The sequence below is a fragment of the Trachypithecus francoisi genome, unplaced genomic scaffold (genome assembly GCF_009764315.1).
Source record: "Trachypithecus francoisi isolate TF-2019V2 unplaced genomic scaffold, Tfra_2.0 Lachesis_group10, whole genome shotgun sequence".
Lineage (NCBI taxonomy): Eukaryota > Metazoa > Chordata > Mammalia > Primates > Cercopithecidae > Trachypithecus > Trachypithecus francoisi.
Window position 1 is genome coordinate 54404116 of NW_022681455.1, and position 16944 is coordinate 54421059.

The 16944-nt window shown below is 33.9% G+C and overlaps 1 protein-coding gene across 4 annotated transcripts in view; it reads left to right on the plus strand.

Annotated features, from left to right (window-relative positions):
- The window catches only part of TINAG (tubulointerstitial nephritis antigen), an 85067-nt gene extending 68847 nt beyond the window's left edge, over window positions 1-16220 (plus strand). For all 4 annotated transcript variants that reach the window (XM_033217489.1, XM_033217490.1, XM_033217488.1 and 1 more), the window contains 2 exons: window positions 6990-7035; window positions 15861-16220. In XM_033217489.1, the coding sequence (XP_033073380.1) occupies window positions 6990-7035; window positions 15861-15995 (181 nt within the window). In that variant the 3' untranslated portion in view covers window positions 15996-16220. The remainder of the gene's footprint in view (window positions 1-6989; window positions 7036-15860) is intronic.
- The last annotated feature ends 724 nt before the right edge of the window (window positions 16221-16944 follow it).

The following is a 16944-nucleotide window of genomic DNA, read 5'->3' on the forward strand; positions in this document are numbered from 1 at the left end:
TTCAATACCACTTCATTTACTAGGCATGAGCTTTTCTTAAAAATGAAGTTCCTAAAGATCTCAGGTAGAACATTTATAAAAAAAAAAATAAAAGCCTGCATATCTTTGCCTTATTCTTCCTGTAGTTATCTTTCAAATCTTTGTGTAATGGGAACTAAGACTCTATCTGCAGTCTTACCTCTAAAAGCAAAATCCTATATCCAGTGTAGTCATATCATTGTTATTGACTTGAAGCCCATCTAGTGGTTTCTTTATCCTGGTAGCCTATCTGACTTTCATTTCCTTAATAAGAAGGTTTGGAGTTCTGTATCAGGTTATATGATATATTTGCTCCTTGTTTTGCTCCAAAATTTCCTGTCCAAGTATGGTGTCCCGCATAAAATGTCTTTACATGTCCACTGTTTTAAAACTGTTTTTTTTAAATCTGTCTGGATCTATATTCACTACTACAGAGTTTGTCTGCTCAGAAAACATGAATTTGAATCCCTAGTATCAGTCTATTGGGTACATGCAGAGATCCCAGAAATAGCAAATCTTCCAAAATATTGCAACATTTTGGTCTGGGTCATTCTGCTACAGTGTAATATACCTACCATCATAATAAAATAAAACTATTTTTCTTTTTCTTCTAACTCCAGATTCTTACATGGTTGTGAGGCTGGCTTTAAGGAATCCAATCCCTAAGCAAATGTGTTCTTACCATGTGAGTTAGGAAATAATTATTCTCATCACAGACGAATTCCTGTAGTGAAAGATTGTTTCAGAATTTCTTTGGAAATTAGTTTTTCTTCGTTCTTAGCCTTATTGTTTGTCAGAAACACAGAAAACCCATTAATTTAAACGTTTATGTGTAGAGCCATATCAGCAGAGAAAATCCAAAAGAAGGTGAAGCAATTCTGTAACCACTGTCTTAGGCAATGATAAACTAACCTGATAATCAGAAACACATCTCTGTAAAATATGGAATATTATACAAATGTGTAATTGTACAAGTACATTACTACTTGAAGTGTACAAATGTGTACCTCAAGTAGTGCACATTTGATGTACCTATTCATTCAACTTTGAAATGCTGTTGCTAACCTCGACTCTTTCTCATCCCTTTCTTTCCATATAAATTGGCCAACAAATCATCACTTTTATCTTCTAAGTAGCTCTCAGACTTGTTCCCTCTTATTCATTCCCTCTGCCAAGGTACTTCAATTCACTGGCTCAACAAATATCTATTTATGGTCAACTATGTGAAAGTCATTGTCCTAGATGTTGAGGATACAACTGTTAAAAGAACAAACATCATTACTTTATGGGTCTCACATTCTTATTCAGAATTTCATTATTTCTTTCTTGAACTGCAAAATTAATCTTTTGTTTAGAGCCTGCTCTCCCTGGAGACTATATCCTACGCTAACACCAGAGCTAGATCATGTCACATTCCATATTCAAATGGCTCTTTATCACCAACTTTGTAAATGCCAAGTCTGGTAACCATGAATACTCTTGGAGGCCTGAGCCACACCTGCCTAACTTCATTCCCCACCACTCCCATCCCTTTCCTTCAGTCACATTGGACCAAGTGCTGCTCTTGGAATAGGCAGAGGTGAAGTTTTCATGGCTCTATGACTGCACCTGCTGATTTTGCTGTAAATTCTACACTCCCATGTCAAGAAGAAATTTCTACTCTACTCTGAAGAAAGTCATCTTTGCCTCTGGCACAGAGTTAATGTTTTCATCTGTTAACTTGTAGTAATTTTCAAAATATGCTTCTTTTTTAAAGTGACACTTATATAATTCTATTTATTTATATTCTTGTTTTTCATTCCTCAATATCACTCCCATTAGATTGACAGTTTCTTGAAAGCAAAAGATGTGTCTTTTTTTGGCTAACCAGTAACTTGTTGAAAAAAAGTAGAAATTAACAGCTGTAGTACACAGGAGAGATTCTGTGCTTATCTTAAAAGGGTTACTTATGGGAATATAAATATTGCTTTAATAAAGTTATATTTTCAACCCTCTCTTATTTATGACATCTAATCTGACTTCACTGGGTGTATGGGCCTCATTGGCAAAATCTTCCAAAACCAAGGAAAAGAAAAAAAATCATTTAAAGTCATACGCAAATTATTCTGTTCCAATAATTTTACTATCTAGGCATAACTTAAAATAGGGTTTAGGGAAGTTTAGTGTTTAGCACACTTATCTAAAAAGAACAATATCCCTTTTAAAAGGAACATGCATGGAAATATTAATAACCGTAGAAGTATAAGATCTTAAATCACTGTTTTATGGGTTTTAATACCTTACTCCGCAGGAACTTTATGGTCTTTCCATAAAGACTTTTCATATTATATATAAAAAAGTAGTGTTTCTGGAACTCATGAAAAGTAGGCATATAAAATCTGTCCTGAAGGAAGAGCTTAAATAATTATGTGCGTTGAGTGAGAGATGGAAACCCAGTCTCAATTCAGGGAGACAGAAAGGCTCAGGCAGCACTCATGCATCCTTAGGGAATGTGGTAGATGGGCTAAGGGCTGCCCAGATTTTTTTTCAAAACCAGCGTATTCCCAGATATTACTAAATTTTGAGGGAAAATGGTATTAATGGGTCTTAACAAATAATTGAAACAATTTAATGAAGTAGAAACAATTCCAAAGAACCGTATTAAGTTGATTTCCTTGAGGAAAAACAAAAACAAAAACAAAAAAAAGAAATAGCCAGTATTAAGATCTCTCAAACTTGTGAACCCACTATACTCACAAAGGTATAGAAATAACCTCGGTAGGCCGGGCACAGTGGCTCACACCTGTAATCCCAGCACTTTGGGAGGCCAAGGCCAGAGGATCACTTGAGGTCAGGAGTTCAAGACCAGCCTGGCCAACATGGTGAAACTCCGTCTCTAAAATAAAAATAAAATTAATAAAAGTAAAAAATAATATAAATATAAATATAAAAATAAAATAAAAAATAAAATTTTTAGTATTCTACTAAAAATACCAAAATTAGCTAGGTGCAGTAGCAATTGCCTGTAATCCCAGCTATTCGGGAAGCTGAGGTAGGAGAATCACTTGAACCTGGGAGGCAAAGGTTGCTGTGAGCCAATATCATGCCACTGCACTCCAGCCTGGGCAACAGAGTGAGACTGTGTCTCAAAAATAAATAAATAAATAAATAACCTCAGTAAAGTAAGATTCTGGTCTGTCTAAACAAATGTTTGTAAGTAATCTTCAAATGAAGAGGTAAATGTAAAAGGAAATAGAGTACACATAGTTACATTTAGAGCAAATATGAATATAATGAAGATCCTCATCCTCAGAGACAGCCACTGACTTATAGGAGAACATTTGTGAAAATATATGCATATTTGTAGAATTTTCAACCTGTTGGTATAATAGCAAGCAAAGGAATAGTACTACAATTTAGGAACATACATATATTAGGAAAAAAATGCCCTCAAGATGGGAACTCTTTCCTGTAAGTGAATAAAATGAGTAGCCCTCTTGTTTTGCACTAGTTAACCTTTATTTTAGTTTAAATAAAGGTTTTAAGCACAGGAATTTGCTATAAGGTCATTGGGGAACAACCCACAAATCTTTTTTTTTTTTTTTTTAATGGAAGATCCCATTATTGCAACTCTATGAAATATGTGATTGCCATCTTAGAAACTGTCTAGAAAAGATAGAGGAGAGAAGAGATAGCTGAAGGTTGCAGTGCAAATGTTAAATCCTGTGATGAATGGACTTTGCTCATCATTTGACACAGAGGCTGTAACATAGGTGAACTAACTGCACAATAGCTTCTGTGGTGGTATTTTCCATGTGTGATATTTTCTTTTCATTTGAATTTTTCATAAAGTTTAACACCTTTTGTTAATTTTTTTATACCGCACTTTAGTCTCTGAAACTATTAGACTCAGTTACCTTACTTTCCTTTTCCTCTGTCACCTCCAGTCAATGACTTGGATAATTGGTTTGGCTGCCCATTTTGAGAAAGCATATAGCAATCTGAACGCTGCTATTCTCTCTGGGTTTAGAATGACTGATGTTTTAAATGAGTATCTTAAAATTATACATAATAAACACGTTTCTTGAAAAGAAACTTAGAAAAACTCTAAAGAGCTGAAAGACTTGCAAGGATTGTTGTTGTCTTTTACATCATTGAAATTATTGTTTGGAAAATTGTAACAAAATATATAGAAACATAATGAAAAATAATGGCAGTTGAACAAAAGTAAAAGTAATAGTTCGTACTTCTTGAAAGTTTCCATATTAAGGGATTTTATTTCACTTTTCATTTATTCAGTAATACTAAAATAATAAAAAGTATACACTACATTCTGAAGTTCCTCTTTTACTTTGTATGACTTTTCTATTTCTTCTTCTTCCCATGCACCATCCTCAATGCACTGAGCTCAAGAAGTCTGAAAGATCTTATAAAGTAGGAAAGAAACCTTTATCACTTTGCTTTATCCTCTTTTTAAGTACTCTTAAAGTGTTTTATAGAATATACAAACTTTTTCTAAAATAGCTCTTTGAGGTTTTAATGACAAGCCTGACTTGCCCCTTTCCCATCTCCAGCCTCAGCTGAGTCCAGTGTAGTAGTTGAGCTTGGACAGACCCAAGGGAGAGAGAACAAATTATACTCAACTGCTACTTGTCTGTTTTGTTCAAGGCTTCGTTACTGAGTCCAGCTTGTCATGCCTGAACCCTTCCTTCTTGATTGGGAGTTCTTTTGTAGGAGGCTCCATGGTGGCTTAAGCAGGACTGTCTCTACCTTCTCACCATACTGGTGGGATCTCAGATATTGGGTCCCTCCTGTGCCTCTAATCTTAGAGTTAAATGATCCCTTAGATTCTTCTGATTTAGTCTTGGATTTTGTATTTTGCATGAATAGCTAACATAAATGATAACCAGACCACCCACAAGGAAGTTTGATTGAGTGGTAAAGTCTTTCTGAAATTGTTATGACAGCTTTTATAAATGGGTAGAAAATGAATGCTTGAAGATATCAGATGTGATCTACTACTTGAAGAAGGTAATGGACTTTGAATATTTTGGGGCACTTAGGATTGGTAAAGTTTTTTCAGTGATGATGGCTGTTTAAAGAAAAGTTACAAGAACATAAATGCAATTATAAAACTGGAAAATGTCTTTGGAAATTGAACCAGTTTCAACTTACATAGTTAACCACCCAGAACATTTGGAGCACTGTACCCTTGTATGCAGCAGAGAATAAAATGAGATGGCAGTCAGTGCAAATACCACTCCTAGTCTCTATCGGAAACAGGAGAAAGCAAAATTTTTCTTTAGTGTTTTTGCACACCCCAAATCACTTTTTCTTCCCTCACCCTCATGCCAAAGGATCCAAATACATTATATGATTATATGATTTGTGTTTGTGTGTGTGTGTGTGTGTGTGTGTCACAAGAGCCCTACCATAAACTTGTCATCTTTAGGCAATACCGCCATGCTGTGATGCCATCATTCTATTCTGTACCCTATTAAAAATAGCCTTCTGCAAACTGACCATGTTGAAAATTTGTATCTCTCCTAGGTATGTTTGTTTTGTAATGGCAGACCATAGTTTCGCTTAAAGGAACCCAGCTGTTGGAAGTTTGAATATTAAGTTTAGGTTAATGGGGTAATATGTAGGCAGAATTAATTATGCACTCATAATTCACCAAATTACATGAAAGTAAGTACACACTGCAAATGGGGCCTATATGTCTGTAAAAGAAAATCAATATAATGTATTAAGAAGAATGTGAGACTTGGAGTCTTGGCTCAACACTTCCCAGTGTATGATATTGGACAAGTCTCCATTATCTCGGTAAATAAAACAGGTTAATAATACCTACTTCGCTGGATTTAATCATGAGGAAAAATGAAATCATGCAGGTTTAGGTCTTTTATGAGCTGTTAAGTGCTATATTCAGAATGGACCAGTAGTGGGAATATAAGCTTCTGTATTCATACACACATGTGTTTACAAAAATTCTACGTTAGGCACAAAGCCACCTTATAAAATAATATGTATATATAAATATTTTGACATAAACTTCGTCTTCTACAAAATTGTCTGTGTTTCCATTATGGTTTATAACAGTAGTCCTAGAAATGTTAAGTTTATGCCATTTAAGGTAGAGTGGTAGATTTGTTTGGTAGAGTTTCAAGGGACTAGACATAAAGAGGACAAATATTTTTATCAATGTATGACTTTTAATTTCTCCTGTAATATGGTTGTACCTTCTTTTTTATTTTTTTAATTTAATCTTAATTTTTCTTTTTTTATTATTATACTTTAAGTACTGGGGTACATGTGCGGAATGTGCAGGTTTGTTACATAGGTATACACGTGCCACGGTGGTTTGCTGCACCCATCAACCAGTTATCTACATTAGGTATTTCTTCTAATGATATCCCTCCCCTAGCCCCCAACCCCAAACAGACCCTGATGTGTGATGGTCCCTTCCCTGTGTCCATGTGTTCTCATTGTTCAATTCTCACTTATGAGTGAGAACATGTAGTGTTTGGTTTTCTGTTCCTGTGTTAGTTTGCTGAGAATGATGATTTCCAGCTTCATCCATGTCCCTGCAAAGGACATGCACTTATCTTTTTTATGGCTGCATAGTATTCTATGGTGTATATGTGCCACATTTTCTTTATCCAGTCTATCATTGAGGATAAGTATCTTTTAAGTTCTTTTAAAAATTTTGTACCCCAGTTGCCTTAGTCTTTCTCTCCTGTGATCAATGAGTTTGATTTCAAGCCATTTATATATAGATGAGTCTGTTCTGTGCACATAAATAATGTTATGGTAAAGAAGAAAACTATACAAGCACATTTCTGTAGGGCAATAGTGATATTTCCATTGTGAAACAGGATGGGACAGAGAGAAAACACAAAATATGTAGGAATGACACTAATCTGCATTCTCTCAAGAAGCAAACCAAATATTTTAACCATACCAATCTTTATTATTGTTATTAATTGTAGATGGGGCACACTGAGAGGAGCACAAGGGCGGAAAGAAAAATTTTGGGTATGTATCTCTTTCCAGTTGAATTCCTGCTCTGAAGTGAATATGTTTGAATCTTCTGTTCCTCTGCCTGCTTTGTATTATTTAGTCACATCCTCAGTTGTGTAATATTGTTGATAACATCAGTGTTTTCACCAACACAAAACTCATTATAAACATTTATATTGTATGTATAGTTTTCCTCAACTCCTAGTATTTCAAATTATAAAAGAAAAATCAGTGTTTATTTTTCCCCAAGTTGAGAATCAACAGGGTAACTTTTTGTTCTATTATCTTCTATATTAAACTTAAAGTATTGATTAAACTTCCCTCATATATATTTATATGGCAATGAACTTGATGCTTTTGTTATGTTAGTATATACATCCTATAAGTTAAGGCTTTTTTTTCTTTTTGCCAATTATAACATACACATGTGTCTTTACTAAGAAAGAACCAATATCTAGTCTCAAAATAACAGAAAGTTTCAGGCAAGAAACTATTTGAAGAAGATTGGAACATATTACATCAAATATTCGGTTTATTGCAACCGGCTGGTCAATTGTCCAAAGTCCTAATATTATATACCTTTTTATGCAGATAGAATAAAGTCTAGATGGCAATACTTACCATGGAATTTAAATTTAAATGTACGCACTAGAGGGCATATTTTGGCTTGCAAAACACTAGGTGCTAGAACTTGTACTCAGCAGAATGACTCTTGGTATATTTTTTCATAAGGCAATCACAGAATTCAATCACTCAATTATGTGTTCATACCTTATATTTGTGTTGTTGATATATGGAGGTATTATGCTTTTAAGTAGAAGGGTTCTTCTTTATAGTTAAACTGAGCTTTTAAAAATTATTTTTTCTCATTAAAATAAAATAATTAGTAGCCAACAATCAACATTAATGTCCAATAGTTAAAACAAATAAGTTATATACTAGGATATGTTATTTGAATACCTATTATTAAGTTGCTGCATAGGATTTTTATTAAATAAATTTGAACAGTTATTTAATCTTATAACAATGTAATATTTAGAGACAAAACCAAGTTCTTTGATTAATGTATTTAACTCACAACAGTTCTTAGCATATAGCACTTGATGGTCATTTGCTGAGTGAATATGAACGAATGCGCAGAGGAAAACGTTTTGTGATCCTTTCATCCTCAACCTGATCATTCCCACCCTAGAGCCATACCTCTAAGTAGTGTACATGTGTACACACACACACACTCACTGAGTATGATTATGTACTCACTCATTTTCATATATTTAACCCATACATGTACACTATCTCTTTTAAGTACATTGTTGTACTTACTGTCAATTCTGAATTTACTACTTATCAAACATCTTCAAAGAAAATTTTATTTCATGGGGCTAGGGGTAATATTTCTTTTTGTTGTGATTTGTTTGATAAATTGTTGAATGTGAGCAGTAGAAATACAAGAATCAGACTAAAATTTATAATATTTTGCACATTAGTTGAGGCTTTTTTCTCTACTAAACTGTGTTCTCCTCATGAGTCAGGATCATATTTGACTTATTTACCAATATATGTCAAGGGTAAAGTATTGTGACTGGCACATAGTGAGAATATAAACAATACTCATTGAATGAGCAAATGAATAACTTTATGCATTCAGGAAAAACTAATCAAGTAATTAAAATAATTTTATTTTTTATAAAACATACTAGTGGTTTAATTAAAATATGAAATCTTTAAGTACTCTTGTACCATTTTGTAAAGAATTGTGAAAGGTCTGAGATATTATCCCACAGATATCGATGATATAGATATAGATACAGACGTAGCTAGAGATGTAACACCTGGGTCAGAAGTAAAGAATTCTTAACAGATACTCATAACTAGATCGACTACCAGAGTAATATAGCAGCATGCATCCCCCACACCTTAGTCCTACAATGATGTGATAAGACTCAATAAAATTTGTCTACACAGGTAGCAGTTTATATCTCATAAATGAGAGACAAGGAACAATAGATTTTCTCCATTTGTTTACAGGAGAGAGACAAGCAGATTCCTCCTTTCCCAACAGGAAGGAAAAATCTTTCATTCCATTATGATGAGTTGAAGAGGATTCTATGTTCTCATCATAAACTTTAGGAACATAAACATATCTTTCCAAGGGCCGGATAAACAGCAGATAAAGTCTCCAGATGATGGGCTGCATCTCTTTTGAGATGTAAATACCGAAGGAGATAATGTCCCCATACTTCTGACACCTTACAGCTTACTTTAGGACCTTGTCTCTGCTCTCTTTGAACCTCTAGAAGAGATAAAAGAAGTTTTGTTATCCTTTCAGATCAGATCATTAAGCTAAATGAACGGCTACATATCTAATTCTCAAGGTATGCGAAGAGTAGAATATTTTTAGGAGAAGTGAAAGAAAACGTTCCCTATCTTTATATTATATACAATGTTTTGTGGGTCAGGGAAGCAGAAACTTTATTCAAGAGCACTGAGAAATCTAGGAAAGTTTTATTTCCTCACAATTATATATGGATGTTTCAAAGTATTTACAAATAGTCCTATGACATAAACCTATTTTTATTATAAAAATACTGGATGTCTCTCACTACTAAGTAAAATGTAATAGATAGGAGCAAGCCACAGATTCTACTACATAAGTAGAAAGTATCAGGATTTTTCCAAAATTTTGTTTTTAAAAAAATGAGAGTGCTAAATCTGGAGAAAATTTTTTGGCCTAGGAGTATTTGGTAGGTTTGGGCATAAAGTGAGGACTGGGTTTGTAATAGGCATGCTATGATTTGTTTGAGTTAAATGAGACAAGTGAAGCACAAAGATGTGACCAGCAACCAAGGGAAAAATATTATCAATAGAAGCAATAGATGATACTTTAGATGCAGGCTTTAAAATAACCATTATTTTAAAAAATTAAGAAAAATCTAGATGGAGAATTTCAATCTATAATTAGTTCAACCATTGTGAAAGAGTGTGGCAATTCCTCAAGAATCTAGAACCAGAAATAACATTTGACCCAGCAATCTCATTACTGGGTATACACCCAAAGGATTATAAATCATTTCACTATAAGGACACATGCACACACATGTTTATTGCAGCACTGTCCACAGTAGCGAAGACTTGGAACCAATCCATATGCTCATCAATGATAGACTGGATAAAGAAAATGTGGCACATATGCACTATAGAATACTATGCAGCCATAAAAAAAGATGAGTTTATATACTTGACAGGGACATGAATGAAGCTGGAAACCGTCATTCTCAGCAAACTAACACAGGAACAGAAAAACAAATACTGCATGTTCTCACTCATAAGTGAGAGTTGAACAGTGAGAACACATGGACACAGGGAGGGGAACATCACACACTGAGGCCTGTTGGGGGGTGGGTGACTAGGGGAGGGATAGCATTAGGAGAAATACCTAATGTAGATGACTGGTTGATGGGTGCAACCAACCACCATGGCACGTGTATACCTACGTAACAGACTTGCACATTCTGCACATGTATCCCAGAACTTAAATTATAATAAAAAATGAGTTCCTGAATTCATGAATGCAAACATGGCAAGAAAATCACACTCCAACATTTCATGATCAAACAGTTGAAGATAAAAAAACCATAAATTTAAAAACAGTCACTATTTAAAATGAGACATTACTCTCAAAAAAAGCAGCACTGACTGACAGCTGGCATTTCAACAAGAACAATATAAAAGGAAAGTAGAAGACTACAAAATGACATTGTTAAAGTGCTGGATAAAATAATAATATTGATAATGATGATGAAGATAACGTGCCAACATGGAATTTCATACATGGTGACATTTTTCTTCAAAATAAATACAAAATTAAGACATTTTTAGACAAACAAAAGCTCAAATAACACAGTTCCAAAAAAACATACACCAAAAGTTACAGAAAAAAAAGTAGGCAAATATTTAAACACGTCTCAGTATCTCATAGAAATAGCAGCTAAAAATAAGTAAAGGTATGAAAGATTGAAAAAAACTATTAGCCAGCTTTATGTCATTGAAATTCATAGATTATTACATATAAATATTGATGAATATACATTCTCTTTAAGTACATATGAAATTATTTGCCAATATTGACCACATACTGGTCCATAGCGCACTTTCAATAAATTTTAAAAATTGAAATTGTACAGAATATACCACGATGTAACTTTTGTTATTTAGCTAAAGCAGTACTGAATGTAACAGAAAATGCATGCATTGAAAAAGAAGAAAGTTTGAAATTGATGCACGTATTTTTTAAAAGGTTGAAAAGAATAATTCAATAAGCTGAAAAATTTAAACCAATGATAAAATGAAAGAAATAATAAACAGAAGAGCAAAAAAAAAAAAGTAAAAGAAAACAGACATATTATAATATATGAAAATCAACAAAACAAAGAGTTGATTCTTTGCAGAGAAAGATTAAATGTCTAGGAAGACTGAAAAAGAAATGAGTAGAGACAAATTACCATAGAAATGAAAAAAGAGAACGTTGCTGCAGATTCAATAGATATTAAGTAGGTAATAAGAGGATATTATTAAAAAGTTATACCAATACAATTGAAAATATAGATGAAATTGATAAATTTATCAGAAAACAAAACTCATCAAAACCCCACACAGTATGAAAGTGTCCTAAACAGTTGTGGAACAATTTGAAAAATAATTGAGCCTATTTAAATTATTCTCACAGAGGAACTCAGGCTCAAAAGGCTTCACTGGTGAATTTTTCCAAATATTTAAGGAATAAATGAAACGAATTTTACAACAAATCCTTTCAGGGAATAGGAAATAAGGAACAGTTACTTCCAAACTTATTTTATGAAGCAGTAACACCAATACCAAAACTTGTTTAAGATGAGACAAAAAGGAAAAATTGTAGGCTAATATCTCTCATGAGCATAAAATTCCAAACAAAATATTATAATTAAGAAATATATAAAAGGGATAACACTCCATAAGTGAAACTTAGATTAGGAATGCAAAGTTGGTTTCAAGTACTAAAATCAACCAATATAGTTCATCAAATTATGAGAGTTAAGGAGCAAAAAACACCACACCTGGCTAATTTTTGTATTTTTTGTTAGGGACTGGTTTCACCATGTTGTCCAGGCTGGTCTTAAACTCCTGACTTCCGGTGATCCACCCACCTCTGCCTCCCAAAGTGCTGGGATTGCAGACGTGAGCCACCGAACCCGGCTTGAATATCTTAATTGGCGCAGAAAATGCATTAATAAAATTCAGCACTTAACTGTTCTATTAATGTGTAACGAACTATCACAGATTTAGCAGATTGAAACAACATACATTTATTATCGCAGCGTTTCTGTGGGTCAGAAATCTAGCGAACCCAGCTGGATCCTCTGCTCATGATCTCACAAGGATGCCATCAAAGTGTTGTCTGAGTTGTGTTCCTTTCTGGAGCTTACGACCCTCTTCTAGGGTCACGTGGTTGTTGGTAGATTTGTTTTTTTGGTTGTAGGTCCAAGTCCCCGTTTTCTTGCTGACTGAGGATATTCTCAGATCTTAGAGGATGCCTGAAGTTCCATCCATGTAGCTCCCTCACACAGAGTTTTACAGATCCTCTCTCAACAGAGTACCTTACATCTTCAAGATCATTAGGGAAAACAAAATTTCTGACTTCTAAATCCGCTTTTAAGGGGCTCTGTGAGCCATATTTGGTTCACGAGCTATGGTTTGGCAATGCATAGGTCACAGAAACTTTGTATACATATGAAAAAAAAAAAAACCTAGATCCCTTCGTTACTAAATACAGACAAAAACAATTTGAGATGGAGCAGAGACCTAAATGTCATTGCAAAACAATAAAGTTTCTCAAAGAAAACATAGACAAATATGTTTTGTGATATCTATTAGAAAACTCTTTCTTAAATAGGGCACAAAATCAACTTTTTAAGAATAAATTATCAGACTATATTAAAATAAGAACAACTATTTAAAAGACAGTGATATCTATTAGAAAACTCTTTCTTAAATCGGGCACAAAATCAACTTTTTAAGAATGAATTATCAGACTACATTAAAATAAGAACAACTATTTAAAAGACAGTATTATAAGAAAAAGAAAAATGTATCTATAACTATCTATGTATCTGGAAAGATATCTGACAAGTCCTCACATATACAATACATAGACATTCTTACAAATACATAGGAAGACCAAGGTAACTCAATAAAACAAAACTCTTAAACAGAAACTTTAGATAAAGGGGATATCCAAATGGCCTGAACAGCCATGTGAAAAGGTGGTCAATGTTACTAATTATCAAGGAAATGCAAATTAAGACCACAATGAAATATCACTTCATATACACTAAGTGAGCTAAAATTAAAAGGATTGATAATATCCAGCATAGATGAGGATTTGGAATAAATAGAATCTTACACTACTGATACATGTGTAAATGGAGCAGCTACTTATGTTCATCATGTTTATCACCAGGAGAGTGAATAAACTGTGGTATAGTCACACAATGAAAGTAAACAGTAATAAGATGAATTAATTTCTTACATATGCCAAACATAGATGAATCCCAGAAACATTATTTTGAGCTAAAAAAAAAAGTCAACCTCAATATATTTTGCATTATTCCATTGTTGTAAAGATCAATTATAGGAAAACCTGATGGGGAGGGGAGGGTGGATGGATGTTGACAGGAAGGCAACATGGTGGACTTTCTGGGGTGCTATAAATGGTTAAGATCTTAATCTAAGAGGAGATTACATGAACATAAACTTCATCAACACATGTATAAATTTACTAAATTGTATACTTAAGATTAATACACTTTACACATGTGACTGTAATCATGTATCTCAATGCAAAAGATAAAAAGTTAAATCTTTAGAAATTTTCTCCCCTGCATTGCCATCATTTCCTTTATAATGAAATACAAACAAATGTAGGCATTTGGAAGAAACAAACAAAATAAATGCTAAAATAGAAAAAATGAGAGTAGGAAGATGCAAACCTATGGTTGGCTCTCATTAGCACATAAATTCATATTTGCTTATACAATCTTTATATACCTTTCCCATATTTACCAAGAATGTAATTATGAAATTTTGGATAATAATAATCTTCAGACATTCCAGTGAGAATGGGCACAGTGTTATATATCATATTTGCAAGAATTTGCAAATATTACTATTCCTAGCCATTTGTTAGGTTGTGACTAATTTTATTTGATATATAGATATAGATATATGAACTGACTAAAAAATATGAAAATTGGCATTTAGTGTATTTCACTAGTGCTAGAACTCTCATGCACATTGATGCTGTTTCTGTCTCAGCTATTCAAAGTCCATTTCATCTTTGAATTAATAAATTGAATTTATAATTTTAGATGTAGTTTTGAGAGTGCTCCTTTAAACTGTCAGGGTTGATTAAGGAGGCAAAGAGCCAAATCTTAAAAAGAAATGCTGATTAAAAGTTGACTATTTCTTAAGGTTGATGTCATGACAATTTCTGATGCTGAGTCAATCTGCCCCTCTCTTACATTGTAGAAAACAGTGAAAGCTCAATTCGACACCTTATGCCTTGAGATATTTTCTTAGTCACAGTGTAAGGTAAATGGGAGGTGAATGTGAGAGCTGTTGAGATGAAACCGCTAATTTACTGGGCTTTTCTGCTGCATTTGGTTGTGGAACTAACTCCCTTCTGTGTGTCCTTTGGCCTTTATGATATTTTCCATGTACTCCATTGATATTTTAGATCCATCACACACTTACTCATTCAAGCTTTTAAACCAGGAGTCATTTTGGACTTACTCCAAACATCCAACCATTTTGCATTTTAGAAAGAGGAATTTAAAAACAAATCTAATTCCTTTTGATTTTACTTTCTGAAGATTTCTCAAGTATTTTATTTTCTCTTATCCAGTTGAATTATTACAGGAGTCTACTAGCTAGTCACTCTGCCTCTTGTCTCTACCCTCTTAAATCTATCCACTTCATATCATATAGGATAATGTAATTACAGCATGAATTTGCCCACCTCTCTTTCCTGCTGGAATCAACTCAATGGCTTGTCATCGTCTTTCCCATTATTGTCTCATTATGGATGTTCTTTCCTCCCCTTCCAGCCTCATAACCTACCATTCTGCTTCTGTCTCATGATCTAATTATAACAGTTTTATTGCTTCATTTCACTACTTCATGCTATTTCATGCTTTGGTGTTTATGCTTTTACTGTTTCCCTTTACTTGGATCTCCCTTCCTCCTTTTATATCTGGTGAATTTATTTTCAGGCTTTAATATGCATCCCATGTGACACTGCTTCAACAGTGTCTTCCCTGAACCATCCAAGTAAATGAGATGCCCTTTCTCTGACCTCAAAAATACCCTGTACCTATTTCCACCTTAGCACTTGCCTTATGTTGGTCATTCTTCATTAGATTAGAAACTTCCTGAACATAAGTTAATGTGTTATTTATCTTTGGTCTTCCAGCACCTAGCACAGGCTGTTGTTCACATAGTAGACACTCCATTAACTGCAGCTTGCATGACATCTTCTGATGTGGCATTTCAAAAGCTCATGCATATGTTACCTTAGTACTCTGGGAAACTCAGAAGAGTCATATCAATTCTGGCTATTGCCAACATGCCTGCATATTAGTGTAACTGATACATAATACAACCATTATTTAAAAATAGGTAGGTTCTTGATAATTATAGTCTATGATAAATCAAAGACATTTAAAGTGACAAATGAGTTTCCTATGGCTTTTTTTTTTTTTAATACCTAAATATGTTTCTCAACATTTTTGTTTGTTTTTCTGCAGATTGCTGCCAATTCCTGGGGAAAGTCATGGGGAGAGAATGGCTATTTCAGGATTCTTCGAGGAGTAAATGAGTCTGACATTGAAAAGTTGATTATCGCAGCTTGGGGCCAACTGACAAGTTCCGATGAACCATAACGTATCATTAAATTTCCATAAGGCCATGCCTTTAAGTAACCCCCTAAATTGAAGTTTAGCAATATGACATTCTTGGTGACAGTGGAATCTTTGTCTCTTCACCGTGTTAACATAATCTATCTATTTTCTTATTTTCCCCCCGGTCTATGCTTCTGCTTCCTTCATATTACTGAGCATAAAAAACACCAATAAAGGACAGCAGAGTGCCTAAGTGCCTTTAAAGTTGCCAGGTTGCCTCATTTTTCTGTCATGATGGCGTCTCTTTTGCCTTTAATTGTTCACAAACAGTGTGATGGCATATGTCTTAACAGTTTTTAGCACTCATTTGTAGAAATGGTGCGGTTTCTCTCTTTGATCAATAAGGATCTTAGACAACAAAAAGCAAATTAGAATTTCAGCAATCTGCCATCTTTATAACTTTCTTTTCATCCAAATAACACTTTCTTAGTTCAAGCCTTGCTTATGTTTTGTTTAAGCAGTGGAGATAGATTATAAGTTGTTTATCTCAATAACTTAACATTTTGTTTCCTCTCATTTGCCTAAACCTACCTTGTAATCTGTTCACAAAATGAAAAGCAACTCTCCACAGGAGATAACTGCTCTCTGCTGTACTCTGCAATGGCCTGTGAGGTGGAGATGTTAAGTAATGGAAAAGCTTGGAGGCTAACAATAGAAGTACAGTTCTGACATACACACAGCCCTGTTTTTGGAAGCTGGTATATTTTATGTAAAGTCTATTAAAATCAGCTGCAAAACAGTATTTGGAAAGATAACAAAAGATTTACCACCCCAAAACAGCAACATGATGCCATGATTCAGAAAGAGTGTATATACACTTTTATCATAAATATACTTCTATCACAGTTCACTGCTTGAAATCCTAAAAAGTAAGCTAAATTGGCACTCATTTGCATGTAATTTTTAGTTCTGTATAGTCAGAGAAACAAAA